At 44.1% G+C, this 11081-nt stretch overlaps 1 protein-coding gene across 1 annotated transcript; it reads left to right on the forward strand.

Moving 5' to 3' along the window:
• Positions 1-287: 287 nt before the first annotated feature.
• Positions 288-8904, forward strand: LOC101851463. Its single transcript, XM_005112342.3, has 2 exons — positions 288-455; positions 2545-8904. The coding sequence occupies exon 2, from the start codon at positions 3673-3675 to the stop codon at positions 7285-7287; it is 3615 nt and encodes a 1204-aa protein (XP_005112399.1). The 5' UTR covers positions 288-455; positions 2545-3672; the 3' UTR covers positions 7288-8904.
• The last annotated feature ends 2177 nt before the right edge of the window (positions 8905-11081 follow it).

Here is an 11081-nt window from a genome sequence, read left to right on the forward strand (position 1 = left end):
TCTCTCTCTCTTTCTCTCTCTGTCCCTCTCTCTCCCTCTTTCTGCGGAGAGAGAGATAACGTCACACAACGAGAAGGCCTCGTCGACCTTTGGCACACTTGACCCGGAAACGAGCTCTCGCTGGGACCGTCCCCTCTCTTCTCTCCGCCGAGAGCCGGTGACGTCACGGCGTAGTGATTCGTTCGCCGCCTCTGTGTGTGCGTGTGCGCGGGCGGTGGGCGATGGGCGATGGGGCGGGGCGGGGACTTTTGGAGGCACACTGCACACACAATATAAGAAGAAGACACACACACACACACACACACGAGAACACGAGAGCTAGCCAGGCCTATAAATTCGGTTTCTCCAAGGCTTGTTGTTAGTTCCCGTCAACATGTCGTGGTGAAAAGAACCTGTTACGCTGGCTTTTCCTATACACATCGAAATGGAGGATTATTTGTTGAGAATTTCATGGGGTATGTTGAGACTTTTTTTCTAACTGTTTTTAGATTTTGTGCTCGATCTAGAGTCTACATTTTCTTTACTTTTCTAGATCTAATTAATCTAGATCTAAAACATGTTTCAAATTTCTTCAACAACTCTTTAGAATCACCTTTCCAGGTCGTGGAACTTGTATGTCGTTTGTTTGTGGATTGGTTATTTGTTGAATACGTTTATTCCTTTCAAAGACTTATTATCAAAAGCTGTCCCAGTATGTATTTAAAATTGTTTCCGAATTTTCTCGATCTCTATTTCTTCATGTTCGTCTTATTTTTAAAATGGAATGTGTTTTGATAATATTATCCAGAATTCTGTCACTCTCTCTCTCATGTTTTGTTTTCTCTTTAGTTATGAGAAAGAACAGTGGTAATAAAATACGTTTTTAAACTCTAATAAACAATTACTTTGCTATTTTAAAATTTAGATGGCGGAGTTATAAAGTGACTCAAAATTCACTCTTTGACAAGCATTTCTTTAAATGTTTATCATTTTCATTTTTGTGTATGGACGACTTGGATGGGGTGGGCTTGGGATAAGGGGGCCCTATCCGTTTTCTTCTTTGTCAACAGGTTTCTCATAAACACCTATGCATTACATTAGGATACCTTCAAATCTTATCATGTTGACTCAAACAAATACACCCTCTTTTCATATCTCTGCAGTCATAAAAATAGAACTTTAAATAAAAGACAAAGAAAAAAAACACCCCAACTAGAATCTAGCCCTTAGATCTCGATCTCTTAAAGTTTTGAAATAATAAAACTCTCAGCCTGGCGCCCTCTCCTTTCCCTCGGTCAGACGTAATAAAATCCCAGCAGAGGTAAGTCATCGTGAACCTGTATCCGGTTTCAGCCTGTCTCGGTATTTCCTGTTCCCGACCGGCCACTCCCGCACTCCCTCGTTTCTTTCTACTAAGGGGCCTTATAGATCTACTTCTTTTTCTTTTTTTTCTCTCCCATTGGGCCGTTTCATTCAGTTAGGTCTTTTCCGCGTCGGTGTGTTTCTCATCGCTGATTTTCATCTTCGCATGAAACATTTTAGGAGTGAGGGGAAAGGATGGATGGGATGGGCATGCACTTGCCCACCATATGCTAAAATAAAACCCAAACTTAAAACAAAAAAAACAACAACAACCCCCCCCCCCCCAGAAAAACAGAAAATAGACATATAAAAACAAAACAGAAAAAGTCAACCTCACCCCCAAAAAATAAAAACCAATAATAAATAAACCAACTTAAACGGCTGCTGTCTGAAAAGAAACGTTACAAAGGTTTCCTACAGCCCTCTATTAGGAACTGACTTGCCCTACTACATAACACATGTCCGGGGTCTGCCTTTTCTCTTTTTGGAAACATTAGGGCAGGTGCGACACCACGCACGAATAACTCATTGAAGAATGGGGAAAGGTTGGGGGTAGCTTAAATAGACCTTAGTCTGAAATTTCACGATGTGAAAAATCAGGGGAGATGGCTCTATAGTCTATAGTAAAGATCTAACTTAGATTCTAGTTTAATAATGGTAAATCTACAGTGTGTTAATAGTAGGCCGAGATTCTACTACTTTACTTTAGAGTGTCTCACAAGCGACAACCTCCCATGACAGGTCCCTTTTCTAAGAACCTGTGTTTGTTGTCCCCTTCGTTCACCTTTCTGATTACCTGTTAGACAGGCGGTCTGCGCGAACCCCCGTCTCTTCCCTCGCCTTCCCCTCCCACCCCAACTGCCTACACCTGCAGGCCCGAGTTCCGGTATTTGGGCCTTTCTCTCATTCCGTTCCATCATTCTTTATTAACTCTTACAACAAAATACGTGCTCGTCTTGCTGTTTCATTTACTCCCCCCCCCCCCCCCGTTCTTTAGAGACACTAAAGCAAAGAGCTTTTTGTAGGGCGAAACCTTTGGATGACGTATGTCTGATTGTGTGCACATGTGCTGATTTTTACACAAACGTTCTTAGAACTTCTTTTGGGAACAAAACAAACGTGTTCACTGTCTGTTTGTCCATATTATCATCTGTCTTTGTTTTTGCCTAATTTTAACGTTCTGTTTGCCTTTTCTCTTTTCAGATGGTGTAGACAGGTACTAAGCCAACGACCATAAGAAAGCGATTGTGCAACTGCCAACAAAGTGCTGTGAACGACTGTTATTGTCACACCCTCGAACTTACACGAACCTGTGCAGCTGCAGTGAATTATATATACATTTTTTTTTGCGAATTATCTGGTCTCACGTCTCTGCGTGCAAAGGAAAAACGTGAGGTTGAAATCTTTGTCCTACTTTCCTGGCCAGCAACACACCGAAGGGAGATAAGTGCGTACGGGAGAGGTCAGGTCTCTATTTACCCTGCCGGTTTATTTCCACTTGATCTCCTCCTCCACCACCCTTGGACCCCCCTCTCGACCAGTGTGTTGTTGTTGTTATCACGGATGGACTGACCCCCCAAGGTCACCTTGTGTACCAACCGCCAGCCCCGGATATCTGTGTCCCCGCCACAGCACGACTGACTGACTGTCCTGGCACGGTGTCCGTAGCTCCAGCTCGTTGAGAGACTGCTGATAAGAAAGAAGTGACAGAACGAACTCGAAACGAGATACCGAGAACGTTTGCATAAGTGAGAGACGAGATTTGGGGAAAGAGAGGCCACAGAACTGGTTTACGGTCAACAACAACAGGATATTTCTGCACCACGATCCTTTGGTGTGAAGACAGCCCAGCCACCTTATTTCAACGACAGATTTTGACAGATTTTACTGACGCAACGGAAACTTTTGAGTGCTGAGCGACCAGTTTTTTAAGCAAACTTTATTACAACTTACATTTCAATATTGCTTTAGGACTTTGTTTCTAAGAAAAGAAATTCCCACATATTACTGTTGACCAGTATTTGTTTGTTTGAGAGCAGCTGTTCTGCTTATGCCATAATAACCAAAAAACACAAGAGTACCCTGTGATTGTTCAACACTTATTCACCTTGATATAATATTTTGCCATTTTTGCGTTTGCTTACAGAGTATAATCAGAACGCAGTTTATTTATACATTGTTTATCGTGCACTTGTTTGTGCCTTTATAATTAATTGTGCTGTGAGCTATCATTTTGTCGCATAATTTCCATTCATCTTTTTATCTGTATTTTGTGACTGTCAAAGCCAAAGCCTTTCCATCTACCCTAAGTTGTTCCAGATTATCATCAAAATGTCCAACTTTGTTGCTGAGTTCCCTGTCAAACATCACACCTACCAAACTTACACATGCCCCCCTGACACAGCCGGGGACTTTGTGGCCGAGTTTAGGAACACCCCCAGAATGCCTTACTGTAACAGCCCCAGTCAGTTCGGACAGTTGTCCCCTGCATACGTGGACTCGAGTCCAAAGTCTAACTTGTCAGGAGAAGATGATAGAGAATTGTACGACTTACTTTCAGATAAACAGTTCTCCAAAGAGCGCATCACTGAGTTATTACAGGGTTCTATCCTTTCCCTCATTGAAAAACTTTTAACTGGCCGTCAGATAGCTCAAGTCAAAGGTCACATCCAGGTGTCTTTGTGTAACGACAGAGTCCCCATCTCTGTATGTCTGGACGAGGTTTACAATAACATTTCAGGGCGGGAGACTGAGCTTGAAAAGGGTTTAAATGTTAGGTTAAGGGACGGTGTGTCTCCTCATGGCCCCTGTGTCCGGCTACAGAGCCCTGATAGCGTCATATCAGAGGGGGACCACGTGGAACAAGTTCAGAAATCGCACGAGGAGATCAATGAAGAAGGGAAGCAAATGAGAAACTACCCCTTTGGAGATCACGTGGCACAGAATTGCTCAGCTGGTCACTTGAGTCAGGACTCGGATGATGTCAAGACACGACGGGACAGCGATGAGGAGAGTGGCTACAATAGTAACTCAGAACTAGGTCACAGAAGCCCACAACAGACTAAGAAAGAAGTCCCAGAGAACGAGGAACAAGGATATTTTGGCCAGCTGTACCCCGTAGAATGTTGCATGGACGAGAGTCCAGCCTTGATGGAGCAAGAGATCCGCGCGAAGAGAGAATCGAGCCCTGAGAAAACCGAGTGCATCAAGTCGCCAGAGGGCGTGACGGTCGATGATGCTGACGACGTAGTTGCTTCCTCTCTTGTGATTGACCTTTCTGTCGACAACTCAGAAGAATCCGCAGCCAAGCTGTCTGACTCAAACAGTCGCTTCTCAGAAATGACGAGCGACGCCGATGTCAAGCTAGCGCGTGTTCACGCTGACGATGTCAAGGAGAGCTCAACCATGGGCGAATCCGCAGAGGAGACAACCCAAGGGACTCAGAGGAGAACAGAGCAGATGACGTCAGATGTATGTCCAGAGAATGTCGTACCCATGATCTGCATGCCCGAGGAAATAGAGGAAGTGGAGACAGAGCCCAGCAGTAGCTCAGACGGCACAGACTTTGAGACAGATGTTCCAGTTGACCTGTCCGGAGACAACGAGAGCTCCAACACCACCTTCGTGACGCCACATCCCCAGAGCATGATCGTCAAACTGCCCAATGGACTCATGTGCAAAATGTGTCGTGAAAGTTTGCCCAACTCAGACGCTGTGGCCACCCACGCTTACGAGAAGCACAACCTGTTTAGCTGTTCGTTTTGCTTCAGGGCGTTCACGGCCAAGAATAACCTAAAACGTCACATTCGCCTTCACACCGGACTCCGACCCTACAAATGTCCCCACTGCCCGCATTCTTTCGCCAGGCGAGACGACCTCAAGGGCCACATGCTGAGACACGACTACAGCAAACCATTCCGATGTGCCGTGTGCAAAAAAGGCTACACAGACAGGGCGTGTGTGAAGAATCACATGGCTAAAGAGCACGGCTCTCGTCTGATGCACGTGTGCCCTCAGTGTGGCGAGAGCTTTGACAATGATGACGCTTTCTCCGCCCACAAAAAATCCCACCCCGAGCTCAAGCAGTTTTCCTGCAAAGTATGCTACTTCATCGGCAACAACAACCTGATGACGATGAAGCACAGCCTGATCCACGAGCATAGTTTATTCTCTTGCAAGCCTTGCAACGCCTACTTCGCCGACCCTTTCGACTACACCCAGCACGTGCGCAAACACAAGTCCAACAGCAAGTTCACCTCCTACGTGTGCTGCTTCTGCAAGATGACGCTGTCGTCCTATGAACAGTTTGTGCGCCACGAGTACTCACACGCACAAGGAAAGACGTATTCGTGCAAGACTTGTAAGAAGCAGTTCAAGAGCAAGGCTTCACTCCAGGAGCACTCACTGGCACACGCGGACCAAACGCCTGAACGTAGCAGTGCCAATGACGCGCCCGTTTCTGATTGCAAGCCGTCCTCCAGTGGTGTTGAGCACAAGGAGAAAATGACCACGGACTCCCCAGTTTTGCCGGCTTTCGCCAGAGACTCGTCACCTGCTATCGAAATGTCTTCTCAAAACAGGCAGGAGACCGTGCTAGATTTGAGCTCCGCTAAGACTGATGCTTACAGCTACAAGCCAGAAGACAGAGCAGAAGAAATCTTAGACTTGAGGGTCAAGAAACCTCTCAGAGCTCAGTTGGAGATTCCAGGAAATGGACCAGATGCCAGAAACCCTGCTGGCCGATTTTGCCCCAGCCCCAGACCCGTTGAACTCCACCGTTGTTGTGTACCCAGAAATGGCTGCACTTCCGAGTTTATGGGCAATGGAGATGAGACGAAATCCACAGGCAGCGAGTCTCTAGCTTGTGAGTCCAGAGAGTACATGAGGACTTCAGGTCACAGCAATGTCCTTGACTTGCCGGAAAAATCTCCCAGTCCTGAAATGGTTTGGTCTCGTGATGCGAGGGACTTTGGTCCGGCGACGATTCTGGTGGATGAGATTGACATGGAGATCAGAGAAAACGCTTCACCAGACATCCCTCAAAGAGCGTACCTGGCCAGTAGACAGGAACTGAAGCAGAAGATGGTGGCCCGCTCTATGTCCGGCGGGTACTGGAACAAGTCCCCCTACAGGTTCAGCCCCTACTCCAGGAGCAAAATCATGGACTTGGCCTCCAAGTTTGTGGCCGCCAGAGGACCGCTGGTCACTGTCACTAAACCAGCCGGGGTGAAGAATGTCTCTCCTTCAACACAAGACGTGAGCTCTGGGCAGAGGGGGAGATCTATGGTCCCTTGGCAGATGCAGGAACGAAAAACCAGCAACGAGGGGAGTGTGGGGGAGAAGAAAACGCAGAGTCTGTTGTGTAATGCTCTGACCGCTGCCCCGGACCATTTTCTGGGCGTGGCACCAGTGCAGAAGCGCACAGAGAGCCCGTTCACCAGCCAACTTCCGACATTCATCAAGAGCGAGCCTATCGGAGAGAGAGACTCACCACTTTACCAACAAATACCCCACCCCTCAGCAGCGCCAATTCTAAAAACAGACCCGAACGCCAGTGATGTTTTGGAAGCTAGACCAATGAACGCCACAACAACAAGCCACAGGTCGAAAGTTCACGAATGCGACCTATGTAAAGATGTCTTCCCGTCCTTCCAAGAGCTGGAGAACCACAGTGTGGCCGTCCACAAACGCTACCTCTGTGAACACTGCGGCAAGAACTTCACCGCCAGACCAAATCGTGACCGGCACGTCCGCTACCACACGGGGGAGCGACCTTACAAGTGTGACCTCTGCGACCAGGCGTTCTTCAGAGGGGATGACCTCAAGTACCACCGTACCACACGCCACCCGTCCGCCCAGCCCTTTGTCTGCCCCAGGTGTCCAGCCACATTCACCTGGAGCAGGGACCTGGAGAGACACATCCGTCAGTCCAAGTGCAAGCTCTAGAACTTTCCACGAATCATATTGAAAAGGCGGGGGGGGGGGGGGGATGAAAATTGAAGGGTCGTTTTACTACCATCTAGACTTTGATACTTAAAGAAAGGAATGAGAAGATACGTGTGCTAAGTAGCAGTCTAAAAATGGGGCTTGCAATACAACATTTCGTTTTGAGATCTGCCTTAATTTCATTTACGATTAGATATTTGGAAATGAATCTATGGTATTTTAAAAATGTATTTTTACTCTTATCTGGTAAAACTCGAAGACAGCAATGAGTTCTGTGTTGTTAAAGCAAGAACAGGTAGTAGAACATTCTGACTGTTACTTTAATTTTGTCTGCCACGTCAGCCTTCCAATATTATATCTAACATTCCAGTTTCTACCTGAATCAGTGTATTATTATGTTATTGTTCTAAGTGCTTTCCTCATAATAATTGCATATATGATAATGTCATATTGCCCCTTAACTCAACTTTAAACAAGCTGGCGTCCACCTGCCTGCTGTTTACTTGCATTGCAATTAATTATATTTGATATGAAATACAGACCAGGCAGAATAAAACAAACAAACAGACAGGCTAAAACATCGCCCGCAACACCCCCCCCCCCCAATTTCTTCCCTCCTCACACACTCACAAACACATGCACAACCTCCTGAAATGTGTTTTCCATTATAAAGATTATAATAATCTTGTGAGCTACACTCATTATTATATTATATTGCATTGCTTTAAAGAAATTATTTTTTGCGGGCATTTCAAGTTGCTTAAATCGTTACTATTGTTCGTACTGTGAGTTGTTTGCAGTAACGATGAAGACTTCTATGTTGTGCAGAATACAGTGTTCTTTTTCCGCCAGTGTACATGATGTACTATATTACTTTTTTAAAATGAAAGGAAACTGAACTGTTTTACTTTTTTTTTTCAACTTTCCATTAAAATTAAATTTTGTTTCTTAGAGTAGGCGTTCTTATTTTATTCCTTGTTCGTTATAATTTTGCATGGACCAGAAGAGAAGACAAAAACACAGAACGGGCTATTTTGTGAATTTAATTTACACGAAACAAAATGTTCTCTTCATTGAATTTTACATTCCTCGAATAAAACGGGAAGGAGACAAGTTTTCACCCATTGTGGGTTATAAATTTCTGAAAGGTTCATTATAATAAATAAAATACAATTTTGTCTAGTGCCCCCTAAGGTGGGGGTCACGAACGAAATTACGTGTATTTCATCTTTGTTGAAGAAAATCGGAAATGCATATAAAGCCAAAGACGATGATTTTTTTTCCTGTTAAAGTCTGGTAAAATCAAGTCTGTTGAATTTATTCACGTTGTGTCTTACATAATTTTTGAAAATAATAATCATAATATCGACGATAATTGTCTGCATTTTACGAACTGTTTAATTTCAGAGAGATGTGATTTTTGTGACTGTCTTCATGCATTTGAATATATATAATATTAATATAAGATCCTTTTGTTGTACCGTATCTGTTTTGATTCGTGCCTTTAGTGGGCTCTATTCCACCTTGACAAAAAAGAAATATTCTGTGATTCGGCTTCGATGCTCTTGTTTTTTTTGTTCTTCAAAAATGATGAATAAACATGATGTGTTGTTGGTTAACTTAAGAGTCATCTTCATTGGTTTACTGTTTGTGTGTGTGTGTGTGTGTGTGTGTGTGTGTGTTTGTGTGTGTGTGTGTGTGTTTGTATGTGTGTGTGTGTGTGTGTGTGTGTGTGTGTGTGTGTGTGTGTGTGTGTGTGCTTTAATTAAAAAAAAAACTACCAGCATCTGTGGTGTAGAGGTTATAAGGCTCTTCGCTGTCGCATGCAGGAGACCCGGATTCAGTTCTCGAGTAGGGAGATAATTTTTATCAAGTACCGCACCGGTATCTTGGTCTTCCTAGTAATCCTACTGGCATGTTGTATCCCTATCAAATCGGGTAGGCCCTGGACAAGCGGATCGAAAGACTGCCTCCTTCACTACATGATCAAAACTGTGTCGGTGTGGGCGTAAAATCACCTACAAAAAGAGTATGAAACTATAATTATATCATGTAGAAAGGTTCTACGCCCCTTTCAACACCACCGACTGAAAGGTTATTATTTATTTATAAGGCAATACCACCGAATTTAACGGCCATCTACAATAGGACCTTCCCAATGGGAAAATTTGTGTAAAACGCCTTTGTCAAGGACACAATATCGGACCGAGTCTAGCTGAGCCTCGAGTTCCCGAACCCGCTATCTGACCTACATACATACATGTACATGTATCTCACGATTATGAGCCGGTAGCCTAACCACAAGACTATCGACGCCACTGCTTTGTATGTCGTGTTGCTAGAACTTATATATATGGCTACGTGTTTGTGGCTGTGGGGGTAGGATTTTTACGTTTTGAGACGTAAAGAGAAAGAATACATAATAATGTACTTAAGGGAGCATAATTTGGTTTCAGTAAAAAGTAACATCATCAAGAAGTACAAAATGGACTGAACCCCAAATCTGGTCACAGAAGACCAGTCTAGTCCTGTGTTTTTTTTAGGCATTATACTAACATGTACATACTAACTGTAATAATAATAAGAAGGATGCGAGCGTGATGCACCGAAACAGCAAAACAAACAAACAAACAAAGCAAAACAAAACACCCCCCCCCCAAAAAAAAAACCCCCAACAAAAACAACAACAACAACAACAACAACAACAAAAAAGCAACAACACAAGGGCGGTTCCACATGTTCGCAAGGATGGGTCGTCCTGGAACTAGTTTCCCCCGGAAAACTTTCGGGAGCGGAGGGGAGGCACTGGTTGAACTGAAAAAGGGTGGGCCATCTATTTACTCACACATACATTTATTATTTTATAAACACATGTACATGTATGCATTTTATTCAGTGGTGTCTCGTTGTGCTTGGAATGCGGATGGCCCTGGTTCCAGTTACAAAATGCGCAGTTTTGAAAAGTTACCATCTTTTGGCAGTTTTGCGAGACTCTCGCCTCCGTCAACTTGGCGCTTTCCTTCTGTTAGAGTTAGAGATGGACGTTTGATTCTGAGCCCCTGACTCATAAATAATTAACCTTTAAAGGGTAAAAAAGAACATGAACCCTGTAGAGTACAGAATGCTAAGAAAAAGAGAAAAATAGGAAGAAAAAAGAGGGTAGTACTAGTAGTGTATACGTAGTTTTCGTGTCATGAGATGTTTTTAAATTTTGTTATTATTGTTCTGGAAAATGTTTTACGGCACTTGCAGCTGCATATGGTCAAATGAGCATGCGCTGTATAGTCTGTAGAACTGTTTATGGTATTTATTTGTCTTCTTGTCTTCCTTTCAATGCCAGACTTGGCAAATTAATGTATTGAAGAGCTTATCGAGGCTACATGTTTTTAGTTTAATATTATATATAGGGTCATCGTGAATGTCTCTGTTCACGTCTCTGACTCCCTGGTGTTCCGGTTCAGGCTTATTACACGTCACGAGTACTATTTCAACAACGGGCTCTCTTTGGTAAAAAAAAGAATTTGCTCATTTTCACACACTTGATGGGAAGGACGGGGTGTGTGGTCTCCCGGTCTCTGTATTTTATTTGGTTTGGGGAGGGGGCTGGGGGTGGGATGGTTGAAAGTGACAATGTGATGCAATGGAAAAAGATTTGTGCTGTCAACGGTCATGCAAATACTGGCCTCTGTCTGTAGGGTAACAGTTTAAAGATAAATATCGACTGTGTTATATCTCAAAGCTATAGGAAGGGGCAGGGCTCGGCTTAAACTTAAAAGCAATGCAAACATACCGTT

The sequence above is a fragment of the Aplysia californica genome, unplaced genomic scaffold (genome assembly GCF_000002075.1).
Source record: "Aplysia californica isolate F4 #8 unplaced genomic scaffold, AplCal3.0 scaffold01243, whole genome shotgun sequence".
Classification (NCBI taxonomy): Eukaryota; Metazoa; Mollusca; class Gastropoda; order Aplysiida; family Aplysiidae; genus Aplysia; species Aplysia californica.

Coding starts and splice junctions, on each gene's coding strand:
- LOC101851463 (XM_005112342.3), top strand. CDS start 3,673: ATGTCCAACTTTGTTGCTGAGTTCCCTGTCAAACATCACACCTACCAA.